An 18651-nucleotide genomic window follows, 5' to 3' on the forward strand; every position below is an offset into this window, starting at 1 on the left:
AATTGTGAGCTTTGTATCTCTCATATACCTTGACAAATGATAATCAAATTTTTGCTAAACATTAGAAATACCTTAGTTAAGCATTCTAAACATTACAAATAGAAAAAATTAATTTGAAAATTTTTGGCTCAAATTGTGTCCATGTTCCTTTAACTTTCATTGTAAAGCTTGATTTGTTAGGGTAAGCTCTTAACTTTTATTGTAAAGCTTGATTTCTTAAAGTTAGATAGGGTAAGCTTAAAGCTTGATTTCTAATTTTTATTGACAGAGACACACCTGTGCACACCTTGACCTTTAATGTGATATTTAACGGTACAGAGGAGATACAGAAGGATTTGATACAGGACACGATCAGTAAGCAGGCAGACCACTTCAATGTGGAGAATAAGGACATGATGTTTATCGGACAGCAGCTGGTGTACCTAGGAGGGGGGATGGAAAACTTCCCGATCAACATCTCAGACTACCTAATACAGAGCTATGTGCAGACCACGGAAAGTCCGGGTAAATAATTCATCTGTTAATAAGAATTAACTACAGACTGCTATGTACAGACCACGGAAAGTCCGGGTAAATAATTCATCTGTTAATAAGAATTAACTACAGACTGCTATGTACAGACCACGGAAAGTCCGGATAAATAATTCATCTGTTAATAAGAATTAACTACAGACTGCTATGTACAGACCACGGAAAGTCCGGGTAAATAATTCATCTGTTAATAAGAATTAACTACAGACTGCTATGTGCAGACCACGGAAAGTCCGGGTAAATAATTCATCTGTTAATAAGAATTAACTACAGACTGTGCTAGTCAGATTTATGTACATGGAACTGATGTTTGGTTTAAGTTTCGTTTTCTTTTTACTGAGAGATGACATACTAACACTCAGACATTTTGTATCGACATCATAACGTTTATTATTCAGTATATTTACACAACTTTGTAACTTGTACATCTGTACTATGTACATTGACTTCTTTATGTCATGAGCATGTAATAATGGTTTCCTTTTTAATCCATCAGTGAATACGAATCCATCAATGAATTTTCCTTTATTCATTCATTGTGAATACAATTGTCAATGAATTTTTCTTTATTCCATCAGTGAATGCGATTATTTATCAATGAATTTTCCTTTATTCAATCAGTGAATACAATTGTCAATGAATTGTCCTTTATTCATTCAATGAATACAATTATCAATGACTTTTTCCTTTATTCCATCAGTGAATACAATTATCAATGACTTTTCGTTTATTCTATCAGTGAATACCATTATCAATGAATTTTCCTTTATTCTATCAGTGAATACCATTATCTATGAATTTTCCTTTATTCCATCAGTGAATACCATTATCAACGCCTCCTTTGTACTGCTGAACCTGACCTGGACTCCTGACTTGTCCAATCCTAAATCAGCAGCCTTCCGATCTATCGCAGAACCATTCTGTCAATATGTGAGTGTCATTCTTCAGTAATCTATGTATGTTATAAACACAGGAAAATGCATGCTTCGATGGTTAAGTTTCAGTAGAGAACTGGTAATTTTTACCAAAGTCCTTACAATCCAGAACTAGAATTAGAATATTGAATGTGTAAATTTCAGTAGATTGATGCTATTGAATATTGTTGAATTACAGCTGACTAACTTGTACATAGGGAGAGACAGATTTAGAGATATTTATGAGAAATGTGAAGTGGCATCCATCACGTAAGTTGTATTACAGCCCAATTAATGTTTTGTCCAAGTACTCATTCGTTTTAACTTGAATTGAGCCCCAATGATAATTTTGCATTTAAGAATTGTACAATTTATGGGATTCCTTTTGAGAACTATGTAAACACAACTGAACTTACAGCAATTTCTTGTTTTAACTCGATAGAAAGATTTTTCTTTTCACTTCACTATTCAGTCACCTAGTCAAGGCTTTGTGATCCGCCCCACTCCAGAGCAGGGTAAACCTCAAAGCTTTGACTAGAGAAGGTGCCATCCAATATCTCAGCTGATTGTGACTTGGCAATTTTCAGAACGGATGGGGCGAGAGAAAAAATCAACTTTGTGCTGCAGTTCAAAGGTCAACAGGACGAGACTTTGCAGGAATATATCTTTGGTATTCTGATAGAAATAGCCCCGCGTACCACAGTCAATGGCCAGATTTCTATTGTGGTAGGCCCACTGGCAGTTTACGAACAGTCGTTGGCCATAGAACAGGCCACAGTGGCAGTGGTAACTACTGCACTTCCAATAGGAAATATGGGGGCTGGCTCAATCTCCTTGAGGCCTGACAGTAAGTGCAACTTTCCTAAAGTTGGAATATTTATTTTCGCATAATTTCTTGCTTAAAACCTAAATGAAATGAAAAAAATTTAACATTTTTATATCTATCACAACATGGCTATCTAGCCATTTATTGATCTGTGAGATGTGCATTATATCTGAACTGGACTCCACGCACCATTCAAATTCTCAAAAAAGTCTGATTTCTGAAAACGAGGCTTGTAACTGAAATTTTCGGAGATAGGGGGTGTCTAATTTTTATGCGAAAATATTTGACCTTGCCATGTTTAGTCTAAATAACTGGGTAATGAGCAAGAAAATATGTCGAACAACTAAACACGATACTGAGACAGAAAAAAAATCTAATTTGTTATATCAAATTAAATCAGTACATGTTTCATGTAATTTTATTATTTTAATGTTACAGTTGGACAAAAAATATCTTAATCTATCATTGTGATTAATTTAATTAAATGCTTAAATTGAGAAGTGCATGCAAAACTGCAAATATGTACCCAATACAAAACCGACTGACTGTGTATATTGCACGATTGCTGTGGTTTCATCATTATTCATTTATAAAACGTTAATTTAATTGTGGTTAAGCAAGACTAGGAAATCAAGTAATCAAACAACGGATGATGTTTATTTAGGAGAGCCTAATCAAAGAGCACCAGGCCACTCATTTATAGGCATTTTTGCTGGCAAAACCTCAAAATTTGATGCCCATGAAAATTATTGAAACCACAGTATCTTACTTCAATATAGCATATATTGCATGTAACTTCTGATTTGAACTCTATCTCTCTCTGCATCTTGGAGACTTGGTGATATCACATTATATCTGTATTATTGGAATGTTCTATACACATACTCCACATTCTGTGTATCATGGAATAGTCATATTTCACTGCATGGTTTTTGCGGTGATTTTCCAGTTGATATTTTGCCATACATTTACCTCGTTATGAATAGGTCATATTTTAGTGTTCTGCAGCATGGATAAAGTTTCCTATTCTCAGTTGTATAAGGGGGGAAAATGGTTTGTTCATGAGGTTTATTTCATATTGTCATGATTTGTTTGGTGATGTACTGGTGTACTGTTATTTATCATGTTTATATCAACGAAACAAAGATTTTCCATGATATCGAATGTGGCATGACCATCAAGATGTATGAAATACTGACTAGTGGTGCATTATAACTTGGAAACTTGGATTGAATGATGTCGGGAAAATGAAGTTGAAATGTTTATCTGGATTATGGAGCATGGATGAATGTGATATGCAGTTCCTTATCCATAAATATCCAAATGTGGCACAGGAAGAGGCATGTAAACAGGAAGTAAATATGCACAGGAAGTGAAACTGTTGCATTCTGGTTCCAGAATTGTGTGAAGGGGTTACAACCCAAGGAGAGGAGTTTCATCGGTCGGAGAACTGTTGGGAGTTTATTGTGTGTATGAAAGATAACCCCACCAGGATTAGTTGTCCAAGGAGTTCATCAAAGAGGTTACGCTTCGATTTGAAAACAAAAGCCTGCGTTGAAGATCCGACTTGTGTGTAGAGAAATTGACAGACATGTAAAGTTCAGTTTTTGAATAGACTAATTGCATCCAAATTGATGGGTGATATCGTACACCACTGTACAGAAAATGAAAATAAAAATTATTAAACAATGTAGATATACATGTTTTTTAGGTGAATTAAATTAATCAGCAGGAGTTCAATATCCGAAGAGGTTTGCAATTGAGTATGGTTGCAAATAATATGTATTATCAAATTAATGAACTTTGATAAAGAGACAGACCAAATTTTCAATCTGCAGTTATGGATGCCTTGTACCAGTTCAATGCTCAATTGGTGTGTGTAACCTATTTATTTTCTGGAACAAGGAGTAGAGGTGAAAGTTTTTTAATCATGTCCATTCCCACAGTGTGGGCCAAACTCTGTTTGTTAATTGAGATGCTACTACCAGTCATAATTAGCTAGCTGTGATACTCGGACATATTCTGATAGAATGTCCAAATGTTAAAAACCAGACAGGACTACGTCAATGCAGCTATAAATGGTTTCTGTGCTTCGTATGACCTATATATTCCTGATGAGTGACCTAATTAATGATTATGGATACAGTAAATTTTGAAGTTCTTTAGCCCTTCCATTGACCCAATTTACCAATGAGTTTAAGCACTTGACTTTCACGAAATTTATAAGGGCGACACTCTGAACTATACATAGTACAGTAACCGCAACGTTATTCTTGACATTTCTATCGTGCTTTATCGTGCGTGTATCCTATCGTATCGTGCGTGTATCCTATCGTATCGTGCGTGTATCCTATCTGTATCCTATCCTATCGTGTATCAGGTTTTCCGTTTTCTATCGTGTTTTGCGTTTATCAGGTCTATCGTGTATCGTATTTTGCGTGTATCAGGTTTTTCGTTTATCATGTAGCTTCGGAAACTATCGGGATCGTATATTAAATGTAATGAAAAAGTAAGATGCTTTCCGAAAGCTTTATTCGTTTTGTTAAAGAAGCTATTTTTAGGAATCGAGGAAAGACAGTATATTTGAAAGAGAACATAAAGCTGTCGATTTTAAGGCAGAAAAAGAGTTATATGTCTGTCCAGAGAGGGTGAAAATTTATCACAATTTCATTCTAAGTAGTCTGGAAAGTAGGCAGTGGTTTGCCGAGGAAACCGAGGACAGTAAAACTGAAAAATCCTTCATCTGGAGTTCATAAACATTTCCTTGTCTAGAAACAATTATTTGTAATTCACAGGAAGTTCCGATCTGAAAGGAAAAATCAGTAAATCACATTGTTTATTACATATATTTTAATAATGGTTCTTTTTCTTCCGATTTTGTTCACCTGTATTCAACTTATATACCAACTACTGAACTTGTGCACGTTCTTATCTATCTGATTTTGTGTATCACCCGTGTTTTGACAGTAAACATTCTCAGGGACATTGTATTTCACACATTTAGAAGATTAAGTTTTAAAAGAGTGCAAGGGTATATTGCATCTCCCAAAATTCTGCTCAATTGGGCACGATTCAGCGGTCATCCTTTTTTTTTTATTTGTACATATACACATACTAATAGTCGTACGTGTAGATGCTGGACATTTTTGCTGGTTTTGATGATTATTTGAACTTTTTACATGCTAAACACAAACATTTTAAAGCGTTTCTAAATTGCGACTTTAAATCAAGCCGGGTTTCGTATATGTTTTTAATAGTTTATTTATTTTTTGTTAACAAAATATCAATTCATATAAATATGTTCCAATTACTTATGACTATCAATTATCACTCATAGCGTAGAAATATCTAACATATGAGCATATGGTGTAGTGCAGTGGATTGTATTTAAAGCGGTCATTATGAAAATAATTGTAGTTGTTGAATGAGCGGTGAAATCAGAGATTGATGCAAAATAACCCCCTCCTCGCTACACACAAAATATTACTTGGTTTTATTTGATATCCAAGATAATAGACATTAGAATAAGAGAGCTATTGAAGCATGATATCACTACATTATATTACATTTTGTTAATTCCCTGTTTAAATTGCTAAACGCTCGGCATTAAGTGTGAATGCCACGGGTCCTCGGAGATGACCTTAAAACAGACGCCCCCGTGTCACGGTAGGTGTGGCACGCTAAAAAACCCTCACTGCTCAATGGCCGTAATTGCCGAGGATAAGCCTAAATTTAAAAGCTCTTCACCGGTCATGGTTACGTCTCCATATGAGTGAAATATTCTCGAGCAAGACGTTAAGCAAGATAAAAATCAATCACTCCCTGATGATTCTTATATTAAACATTCAAAGTGACAATATACGTTTTAGAATCATTGGCTGAGAAAATTCATATAGATATCAAATAATGAATTCAATACCGTATATAGTTTAGCTTCCGGATTTTAGCTGTAATGACGTTAAAAAAACATCAATAGAATTTTTAAAAAAAACCAACAAAAATAAACGTACAACCTTGGATAAATAAAAATTATATGCTTTAGGTATATATTGAGGATTGAAATCCTTCAATATTATTATCAACATAATGTAATTATTTTGTACGTATCAAACGTTCGTTCCGTCTAAATTGTTTCTAAATTTACAACATTTCTATCAGGTCTATCGTTTATCGTGAAGATCGTTTTTCGTGTTTTGCGTTTATCAGGTCTATCGTGAAGATCGTTTATCAGGTTTTGCGTTTATCAGGTTTACCGTGTATCCTATCGTATCGTGCGTGTATCCTATCGTATCGTGCGTGTATTCTATCGTATCGTGCGTGTATCGTGTTCTATCGTTTATCATGTCAAGAATAACGTTTCGGGTACTGTACCAGTCTTCTCTTTGAATACTGTATAAGCATAATTTTTAGCGAGAATTTGATTTTGGCATTATTAGCGAGAGTGATGAGTTCGCTAAAATTGAATATTCCATATCTAAGGTAATAGCTATCTTTCCTGGAATTATAAAGCTAAAAATAGCTTTTGCTAAATTCATATATCCATTTTTATGGAAAATAATTTGCGTGTTGCTAAAAATGCCACTTGTTTGGTACGTACCACATGCAACTTGCACTTTACAGAGATGTTCCCGTCACAAGTTGTTTTGGTACAAGTGTACATGAAGAAATATCAACATTACATTAACCGCTCTGGTACAAATCGTGTTTGCAGGGATCTTGAATGCTTTTTTTTTTGCGTTATGTTTTCCAGATAAGTTATTTAATGCCTTATATTGATGAATTAACTGCTTAATATCTTGTCATGAAGATTTTTGTCAAATACTTCACCTTGCTCATGGATGAACATTGTGTTGTATTAATCACTCTGTATGTATAACTTACAATCTTTTACTAATACATTGTACTAAGTATAAACTGCACAAAATTCACATAACCACAAGCACTGGACTTTGGTGGGAAATAATCCCCTGCAGCTTCATGGTAATTTGCTAGTAACCTGCTACTCCTGCACATTATGAACTGTAGACAGCAGCATGAGATTCCGGTAACGTATGATGACTGACCCGTTCCACTTTTCTAGAAATGTGCGAGGATGTCACAACTTATTATGAGAAATTTTACGACGACCCAGAGAACTGTGGTAAATTCTTCGTCTGTCTGGGGACCCAGCCGATGGAGCTGCAGTGTATGAGCGGATACTCATTCAGTGCTGCCGCAGCAGACTGCATCACAGATTCATCCTGCAATTAATTTCTGTATGAAAGTGTCATGGTGGTCTTCAAATCCTTGTAAATATACTTCAAATCCTTGTAAACATACTAATTCATTAAATAGATTTAAAAGATGAATACTGATCATTGTTAACGACTTTTAAAGAGTAGAATGTCTATATCACAATAACAAGAACTAAATATGTCATGAGAAAGATGCAATATTTGTTAACTGTTCTTAAAGAAATGTTTAACAATCCAGTTTGTGGAAGTGCATACAGTGGATAGTATGTCGAGTATTTTGAATGGTCCGAAACTCTGTCACATATACAGACCGCAGTTCATAGTGATGTTTTTTTTTAATGGCATAGCTAACAGAACAATTACTTTGCATGGCCCGATGAAGTTTTTGCTCAAATTTATTAGATCTGTTACAGTATATAATTCGGCTTATCAAAATGAATTCCACTGGCATTTCATGTCATCTGCGCGCATAAGTTTTATTAAAATTGACCAAATTTTAAAAACAAATTGTACATTTTGAAGCCCAACTCAATTTTTTTTCAAAAAGTCTTCACAGTTTAGAGATTAAGAATCGATTGTAACTTGTTGGACCAGGTGCAAAGATTTCTTAGTTATGCCCCCCCTATAGATCAAAAGTCAATAGTTGAACTGGACATAGTAATATATTGTTTCCTATATTTTAAGAATTATTTGCTTGATTGACACCAAACTTAGTACACTGGTACAGCATAAGGAGTAGATGACCCCTATTGATTTTTAGATCACATGGTCAATTCACTCTTGACATAGGAAGATATTGTCTGCTCAATATTTTGAATTGATGATACTACTATCAATTAAATGATGTGTGTGTATAACCCTTTTCAATTTTGCACCATGGGGGGCATATGTGTTTTACAAATATCTCTTGTTTCCACTTTGTGTTTTCCCCCATCTTCTGTTAATTGCTCAGTGGGTGAATACATAATTATGAATTAAATATTTCATCGGAGTTATAATACCCTTCCACATACCATCAGAAAGCCTTTCCGAATGTAAATCGTACAGTATATTTTTGTTGGCCTTACAATATGGTGTGTTGGATCATTATCAAGGATATATTGATAAATGTATAAAATCATCATCTTGATTTCTGAAGTCGGACATAACAACAATGAAAATTAGCTATAAACTAGCTATTTACCAACTTGCATTGATATTGGTGCTGGGGGGAGGGAGTCATTTTGTGGGAGGAATCCATAGTACTCGGACGGAACCCACGTGTCCGAGCAGGCGATCACCAAACCCTCTCATATACAACCACTGCCAATCATGGGGGTCAAACTCAGGTTGCAGCATTTAGAAGCAAGTACATTAACCACTATGCTACCCAAACACCCTTTGCTTACTTTCTATTTTCCATTAAAAATTACATGCAAGTGTTTGTATTTGTGAATGTCATTGTTCGAGGGTGAAGTTAATCAGTGATGTTTGATTGTGTTCTTGGTATCACCTTTACCCTCTACCAACAGAATCAGCTTTTCCATTTGTATGCCCTTTATGGAAAAAGGGAGGGTATATTGTTCAGGAATTGTTGATCAGTCGGTTTGTAGATCAATTAGCTTTGCAGCACCACACTAGTCTAGCATTTTGTTGATAATTATACCACCCCACCCCCCACCGCAACAAGTTGGGGGGGGGGGGTATACTGGAATTGGGTTGTCTGTCTGTCCGTCCTTCTGTAGACGCAATGGTTTCCGGGCTCTAAAGCATTATCCTTTCCACCTACCGTCACCATGTCATATATATGGACTACCCATGGGATGAAGATGTTCCCTATCGATTTTGGGGTCCAAAGGTCAAGCGCACTGGACATCGAAGTAGCAATATGGTTTCCGGGCTCTAAAGCGTTATCCTTTCCACCTACAGTCACCATATCATACATATGGACTACCCATGGGATGAAGATGTTCCCTATCGATTTTGGGGTCCAAAGGTCAAGCGCACTGGACATCAAAGTAGCAATATGGTTTCCATTTAAATTCTTTAACGACTTTTTCATCACATGGAGATGCTGTGTTCCTAGATACCTTTTGGATCATAATACTGAAGTTTTACCTATTACCAACACCCTTGGGGGGGGGGGGGTATTCTTAGTGAGCATTGCTCACAGTACCTCTTGTTTCACATGATAGATGTATATTTTTATTTGTAAGTTTTAAATTTCTCCATTAAATTGTTTGAATTTTAGGAAACAGAGGAGTAGAACTTTTTCCTGGATACTTTGTGGATTTTTCAGGTGACATTTTAAGATTTGTGTCTCTGGTTAATGTTGCTTCTGGTTTGTCTTTCGACATGTGTTTGTGTGGATTTTTCAGGTGACATTTTAAGATAAGTGTTTCACATTGTCTCTGGTTATAATGTTGCTTTGTCTCTCTGTGTTTGTGTGGAGTAGAAGTTTTGTTTTGGACATAGCTGATATAGTGCAGGTTTGCTTAGAGTAGATATTTATTTGTTTGTTAATTGTAAACTTCAGTTACAAAAGATTCAGATGATGTAAGATGACACAAGCAACTGATGTATTACTAGTATGTCTCTCCACGAAGGCTTTAATGAAGATATTAGTTTTGGCAGTTTTCCATCTCTCTTTCAATTTGTAACAAACTGTCTCCCTTGTATAGAATGACTTCAGACTGCAGTATGTCATTGTCCATGACTATAAAGGCTGCATTAATTTATCAATGTGAACAATATCAAATTGCCAAGGTCTGGGTGACAAGGTCATGGAATGTTAAAATCTTGCCACTGTGACCTTGCTCGGAATGACTTGAAACTGTAGTGTGGCCTAATAACATGGCACTGTCTTGTAGCAAGGTTATGTTGCCATAGTGAAGGTCATAGAATGGACTGTAATGTTGCATCCCTAATTGCGTAAAATCAGACTATCTAACTGTATGTCAGAAACTTAAAGCACAGTGAGGGTAATTTGGCATCTATGTTAGCCACTTGTTACAGTTATAATCCAGTTCCTCTCCCGAGTCACTTTCCTGAGGAGATTCAAGTGTGTTCTGATGAAGAGTTTATGCTCCTCTCCAACAGAAAATAATTAAGATACATTGCGCTCCTTTATTAGTTGACCTGTTTTTACATTCTTATGAGGCAGAGTTTATTCAAAAACTTCTACATGAAAAGAAAAAATCTCTTGCTTTAACTCCACATTAATATATAGGTATTGTTGATGTTTTATCTATTAACAATAATCATTTTCTTTCATTATGTCAATTCGATACATGTATATCCCTGTGAATTTGAAATATAAGACACCACAGTCTTCTTCTGCTTCATACTTAGATATTTTATTGAAAATAGATATTAATGGCAAACTAACAACTCGACTTTATGACAAATGGAATTACTTCAGCTTCTCCATCGTCAACTTCCCATATTTATGTAGCAATATTCCATTATCACCTGTATGTGGTTTTTATCTCTCAACTGATTCGATATACGCAAGAGCTTGTTCAGCATATGGTCTGTTTTTAAATCAAGGCAGGCTACTGACAAACAAGTTGATATTACAGGGGTTTCAACAGTCTCATTTTAAGTCAGCATTTTGCAAATTCTGTGGTCGTTTAACATTCAAATTTACCAATACAACCTCTTGTTAGGTAAAATGCTGTCTTACATAACACATGTTTCATACCAATTGTTATTTCCATTCTTACATACTGATTTTGACTACGGATAACTCTGTTGACCTGATCAAGATATAGGGCTCACGGTGGGTGTGACCGGTCGACAGGGGATGCTTACTCCTCCCAGGCACTGATCCCACCTCTAGTATATCCAGGGGCCCGTGTTTGCCTTACTCCTTAATTTTTGATAAGATTGATCACTGTTCTTCATACACCAGTTCTATAGTAAAAATTAAGTTGGATCATCAGAAAAAAGTGATCAATAAACTTCAGGCCAGATGTAGAGGAGGTCCACAAATATTGAAAGAAGTGTAGAAGAGGTTCAACATTTTACATGTCTGCAGGAATGGTCTTTCAATTAAGTGCTCTTGAGCAAGAAACTAAAAAAAAATGTTAGCTTGAAATATTCTATGTGGATTACATTTTTGTCAATTCATAGTTAGGTCAGAACATCATTTATGAAACAATGTTTTACATAAAAAATAAATCTAAAATCTTTTATGTACTTGGTTACAATTAGTGAAATTATTAATATAGTTTGTCAGATCATGTCGAGTTCTACAGGGGCCATATAAAAATGTAAAAATTTACCCAAAATGATTAATGCCTCCAGATTATGATGCAATCTTACTTTTTTTGGTTCTTAAGTATGCTAGCTAGCTTTAATTATGACACCATAAAATTACTAAAAACATGCAAAAACGTTATATACATATTTCATACTGAATCTCAAATCAAAACAAAAATCTTTGGAAAGTTTAATTTTCCTTTAATGAGTTAACATTCAAATTTTTTTTTAATGAAAAAAAAATCACCTGCAAAAATTCCTTTCTTTTTTTTTTTTGTGGCCAAATTCCGACTGCAGTAATATTATTAATGATGTCATAATGACATTTGAAACTATTGAAAACTCCTGTTTTGAAGCATGCAATGTTCTTTGTGTCTGTTAGGAAAATTCGGAATAATATAAAAAAAAAAAGAATTTGCTGAAGTTTTAAGTTTGATCCTATTTTCAGCTTTTTTGCCTACCAATCCTGTACAGGAGACTACCACCCCAATGGTCACCACCACCGTCGCCACCACACAGGCCTCCACAGACCCCTGTAAACCTAATAAACACAATGAATACCTAGCAGTACCTGGGGACTGCAGATCATTCTATGTCTGCTCGTTTGGCACCACTTACAAATTTCGGTGTGCTGGGAACACTGTTTTCTTCCAGAGAGAGCGTATATGTTATGATAATGATGGTTCTATTTCCTGTTGATATATTATTTGTTGTGTTAGATTGATGATGATGTATGGAGAGAGAGAGAGAGAGAGAGAGAGAGAGGTCATTTAATATTTTTTTGTAAATAAATTCCTATGAAATCTCTGTACAGGAGATTAGGACACACATGTACTAGGATTTTACTGTGTTTATGAGTGCAATGTTTTCTTAGTATTGATACATGTTACATATGTATTAAAATATATATTTGAAATATGATTTCAGTTTTTAGTAGAATTATCTATTTGAATACTCTAGAAGTACTTTTTTCCGCGCGGTATTAATTTACGCTATGTACGCGGTCACAAATTTTCCGCGGAAATTTATCCCAGCGTACTTAAAGTAAATGAAAGGCATTAAGTGCCAATCTAAGAAATCCGCCCAATTTTCTACCCGCGGAATAAACAGAAATTGTGATTCCGCGGACTTATGAACCCGTGCAAAAAAGTACGTTTACAGTATTTGAATTTTTCATGACTGTAGGGAATGGGAACCCCCCCACCCACCCACAGATCCGGCCTTTGGGCCACCAGATTTTCTTCTGTCAGAGATTTCTGAGAGAATGATAGTTTTTCTCCCTGATCAACAACTGAAGAAGACGTGCTTTACAAACTTTCGTTCAGTTTTATTTAAAAGTTAGCCAAGCCATGGAAAGAGAAGTCAAGGTTTAGATATATAGAAAGTTGAAAAATAAATCAAAACATATTTACATTCCATGTTTACTCATTAATCTAAACTACATTAGGCCTAAACTTTATTATTAATTACTACTATTTTTGTTGCTCCATTTGAGAAAGCAGGAACTGAACACTGAACTCATGAGAGCTGCAAAGCAGGAACTGAACACTGCACTCATGAGAGCTGCAAAGCAGGAACTGAACACTGCACTCATGAGAGCTGCAAAACAGGAACTGAACACTGCACTCATGAGAGCTGCAAAGCAGGAACTGAACACTGCACTCATGAGAGCTGCAAAGCAGGAACTGAACACTGCAGTCATGAGAGCTGCAAAGCAGGAACTGAACCAATATTTTTCCTTTTCAACTCAAACATTTGGCCTCCGTCAGTCCTGTTCTTGTCCGCGCAACTCCTCTGAAATTGTAGAACAGAATTTCATGAAACTTTGTAAATAAGGACATACAGTGTAGATGTGCATATTCAAAGAAATTCTTATTTAGTTTTTTTTTCTGGGAGTTATGCCCCTTTTGCACTTAGAAGTCTGGCCAAAATTAAGCATATATAAAGCTTTTGAAACAGTTTGTGAGCACAACTTCTCTGAAACTGCTGAACAGAATTTCATGAAACTTTGTACATTTAGTTAATGGTATAGATGTGCATATTTGCAGGAACTCCTGAATCAATTTTTTCCTGACAGTTATGCCCCTTTTGAACAGAGAAGTTTGTCCAAAATACTCCTCTGAAACTGCTTAACTTTCATGTAGATGTGCATAATCTCAGGAAATTCAAATTTGATCCCTCCCCCTGAAGGTATGCCCCTTTTGAACAAAGAAATTGGGATATGTCAAAAAATCGGAGTAGTTTCCCCGGGTGGCAATTTTGTAACCAGGTTACAATAGGGACAATGTTTTTGTCCTATTTATCATATGAAACATGTCTTGTAGTGCTAAAAAGCTAGTAAATATCGACCACCGTTACTTTAAAGACCCATCTCATGACCGTAGGGTCAGTGAAAATGTAGGCGGAGCCTAATCTAAACAGATGTTATTTACCTGGAGTGGCCAGGGTCTACTAAGGTGTTAATTGCTATATCCCATGGCACTCAAAGAAATACACAGAGGCAGAACATGGTAGAAATCTACCTGTCCATGCTTTTTTATAGTTTTGATATACACAGGACCTGTCTCAGTGACCTCTGCAGAGTTTCTGTGGTCATAGTGTTTGAATAATGGTTGTATTCCTAAGGGTAGCTGACACACATTTTACACCCACCCCTCTTTCTCTCTCTCTGTCATTGACTCAATGAATCATTTCTGTTATAAATATAGAGGTATCATAAATTGATGACATAAATTATTTCAATAGGTTACAAGTTTTAAAACTTATTGTGCAAATTATTGTTTAATTTCTGATTGTGTAATTTATAATACATGTACAGGTATATAAAGGGGGGAAATTACAATTATATTGAAATTGCATTGTTCAGGGGCCTTTTTAAAAACAACTGAATTACAAGAAAACAGCAGTTGTGGACAGGTCATTTGCTATCAAAACTCAGGTATACTGGGCTTCCTCAAGATCTAAAGAATGCCTGTAGATACTGGCTGTTATTGTTATCAAAACACCTCTCTGGGGTAGCCCCAGACCACAGTGTCTGCAGATGTCACTCCACCTGAGATCTATTGTTAAATGTTTGATTGGCAGGCAGCTTACAATTTGGGGGTGTCAACTTAAAATTGGGTCTTTAAGGAAGGGTTACAAAGGTTATAAAATCTTGCTTCATTAATTTTTCTCAAAGTCAGGGCTACAGGGGTTACAGAGCTTTCTCTCAACACCTGTAACCCTCGTAACCACGACGTTAAAGAGAAGTAAGTGTTGAAACAAGGGGTTGTAGACCCTTCATACCCTGGCTCTCAAGAGAAGTAGGCGTATCTACTACAGTGACCTCTGTATTCTAGTGTTATGTTAGCTGGTTATAAAATTGCCACCCGGGGAAACTGCTCTGATTTCTTGCCATATATGAAGGATTGGCCAAAATGTACATGTATTTAGTGCAAAGGGGGGGGGGGGGGTCCGGACCCCCCCCCCCCTTCTTGTTTTTTTGCGGACCAAAAAGATTTATTCAATGTTGATGAGTCTTTGAGTGAAAGGTGGATACTTATGGAGCGCCAAATTAACATAAACTCAAATAATATTGAAGATATCATCAATTCATTTGATGCGCGCAACAAATTAATTAAAGATCTCTTCCAATAATTGATGATATCTTCAATTCTGAATTATTGCGCTTGTTAATCGAATTGATGATAGCATTAATTCTTCAGCTGAATTGATGCGCACTTTAATTGAATTAATGATCTCTTCAAAAGAATTAATTATATCAACAATTGAATTGATGCACGTTACAATTCAATTGAAGAGAACAATAACTGATATAATGCGCGCATTAAACAATAGTTCATTTTCGAGTTATGAAAGCAATAACGGAATTGATGCGCGCATTCCTTCATTTAATGAGAGCAATACTTGATTTAATGCGCGCATTACTAGTAATTCAATTATTGCTCTCTTCAATTGAATTAATGATATCTTTTATTCATTTGAAGAGAGCAATAACTCTTTCAGAGAGAGAGCAACTATATAATTTAAGATAACTTCAATTTGAAACAAATCCACAATTGAATTAATGATCTCTTTAATTGAATTGTTGCTGACTCTTTTAAAGAATTTATGCACGCATCAATTCCTTATACAAAAGCATTGTAAATAATTAAAGATATCTTCAATCGAATTAAAGAGATAATCGAATTATTTATACCGAACTCTAAATTAATTATTGTGAGCAATATTTCTACGAAATTGATGCACTCATTAACTGAATTGAAGAGAGCAATAATTGTTAATGTGTGCGTCAAATCTATTATTGCTCTCATTAATTCAATTGATGCGCGCATCACTTGAGCAATATTTGAATTAATGTGCGCATTAAATCAAATCTATGGCACGCCAAATTCACAAAAATGAGCTAAACATAGTTTCACAGTTGATAAACTATGTTTATCGACTGTAAACTATAGTTAACGATTCGTTAACTATAGTTTTCATCCGTAAAACTATATTTAACGGTTGTAAACTATAGTTTACAAATGCTAATCCAAGTTTATCTGTCTTTAAATAAACGTTAACAATAGATTTTGCTGATAAATACAGATTCACATTTGTAAACTATAATTTACATTCGTTAACTGTAGTTCACAATTGTTAATCCCAGTTTCACAAATTGTGATACTATATTTATCAGATAAACTATGACTTGTAAACCGTAGTTTACAATCATGAAATCGTATTTATCAGATAAACTATGTTTTGCAATCGCTAATGATTGTTTTCATTGTTAATTATAGTTTACGCTAGTGAAACATAGATTATCTGTTAACTATGGTTTACAGATGTGAAATATAGATTAACGTCGTTAACTATAGTTTACGGTCCGTAAACTATAGTTTACAGTCGATAAACCTAATTTATCAACTGTGAAACTATGTTTAGCTCATTTTTGTGAATTTGGCGTGCCATGCAAATCAATTATTGTTCAATTGACGCGTGCATTTATTAATTCAATTGATGAGAGCATTAATTGAATTGAATTGAAGAGTGTATTAATTCATTTGATGAGAGCAACAATTGGTTTAATGCGCATTAATTCAATTAAAGAGTGCAAATAATTGAAAATACTTTCAATTATTTGAGTTTATGTGAATTTGGCACTCGATCCATATAATTAATGCAATTTTCTAATCATCAGCAAAAATTTGAATGTCAGATCTTTTTGGGGTTAGGTACAGAGCTCACATCTTTGTTATGTAAATAAGGCTCGCGTCATGTTTTTGTTTTTGTCATATACATATGATAGTTGTGATAGTTTCTAGTGTTTAGCACACATCATTTTGTTTTTTAATAACGTGTTGTTTTCTGTTAAGCAATCTATAATTATGTAAACAAACACATGACACGAACCTTGTTTACATAACAAAGAATTTTGAGTGCTGTATCTCAATTGTAACTCAAAAACTGATATTCGAATTTTGGTTTACCATTAGAAATACTTTAAATAGTGAAACATTATAGGCTAAACAATAAAAATGGAAAGTAAAATTTTCATCTCATATCGTGTCCACTCAGAGCTCGTATAATTTATCAATTATTATTGATTAACCAGGGTATATAACAGCTATAAGAATAATATTATTGCATAGATAATCACATAGGTGACAAAAGTATCGTATAAGAAATCATGTCCAGCATCCAGTTGAAATAGGTCGGATAGTTTTATCGGAGAAATAACTCATTGAACGGAACTGCATGCTTTGGAGTCTAAACTCTGTTTACAATTATGTATTAACACATGCATCCTCATATAATATAGCTCCAACTTTAACTGTATTAAAATGACTCCTGGTGCACACTAGGCCTAATTAAAAAAAAATAAACAAAAAACTATCTTTATTTGAAACGAATTACATTGGGGCGAAATACTAAAGATGTTTAAGGAGCCAATCATTTCTTTCTATTTCAGTCATGTGATCGTCGTTATCAACCAGTTTGTAAACTAAGATGGAGGACTAAGGGGCATGACAGGGTAAATAAGATTATTTAAAGTATTGTGAACACTCGATCTTGGCATATTATTGCATAGTCATCACAGAAACTCAATTTTTACAACAAATATTTACTACAAGACAATATACACTGCCGTATAATGGAAAGGAAACCAACAGCACGGTGTTACCCTTTCACGAATTGTCTCTAACACATTAAATGCCCTTTCATCACTTAAGATTGCTTTTGATATGAAAAATTGTAAATATACCCAGGAAAATGTTATAGATTTGGCGGGCCTTGACAACATCTGAGACGCAATGGAGATCTTGTCAGACGATAACGCCTCCGAATCCCGCTTCCCCCTCAAGAAACCGTTGCCTCCTATAGGGACAGGAGGGGACAATGACGAATTTGACCTTCCAAACTCTGACTCAGAGAGTGAAGACGAACAAATAAACTCAAAAGACGACGATGACAAGTCCAGTGTGTCCAACGGTAAGCTTAGCAGAAGCATTATGATGTCACAGTCATTTTAGGCTATATTGTGATGCATTATCATGATTATGATGTCACAGTCGTTTAAAGCTATGTTATGATGTCACAATATGCAGTCCTTTAGTGATGTCACAGTCAATATCTCACTGATGCCAACGTACAATGCCATATAATTTTAAATGCTGAATGAATTTTGTGCATTGTTATGTACATGTGCAAATTAGATTGCCACATAGCTTCTACGTGTATCAACAGGGAATATGTCGAACTTGATCAGCCTCCATGGGTTTACTATGGTATACTGAGTAAAGGTATACACCTCATTAGGAATATTCTGTCTTGTACATACATTCTATGTTGACTAATCTTTGCAGTGCATTTACATTATGTGGACACATATGGCATCTATATCATGTTTATTCATATA

General features: G+C 35.0%; 1 protein-coding gene across 1 annotated transcript in view; it reads left to right on the forward strand.

Moving 5' to 3' along the window:
• The window catches only part of LOC125657996 (uncharacterized), an 89382-nt gene that overhangs the window by 57885 nt on the left and 12846 nt on the right, over window positions 1–18651 (forward strand). Inside the window, exons 91-97 of the mRNA XM_056149232.1 lie at window positions 269–504; window positions 1349–1461; window positions 1645–1715; window positions 2033–2292; window positions 3670–3741; window positions 12196–12331; window positions 18046–18224. Coding sequence (XP_056005207.1) covers window positions 269–504; window positions 1349–1461; window positions 1645–1715; window positions 2033–2292; window positions 3670–3741; window positions 12196–12331; window positions 18046–18224 — 1067 coding nt within the window. The remainder of the gene's footprint in view (window positions 1–268; window positions 505–1348; window positions 1462–1644; window positions 1716–2032; window positions 2293–3669; window positions 3742–12195; window positions 12332–18045; window positions 18225–18651) is intronic.

The sequence above is a fragment of the Ostrea edulis genome, chromosome 9, assembly GCF_947568905.1.
Source record: "Ostrea edulis chromosome 9, xbOstEdul1.1, whole genome shotgun sequence".
Lineage (NCBI taxonomy): Eukaryota > Metazoa > Mollusca > Bivalvia > Ostreida > Ostreidae > Ostrea > Ostrea edulis.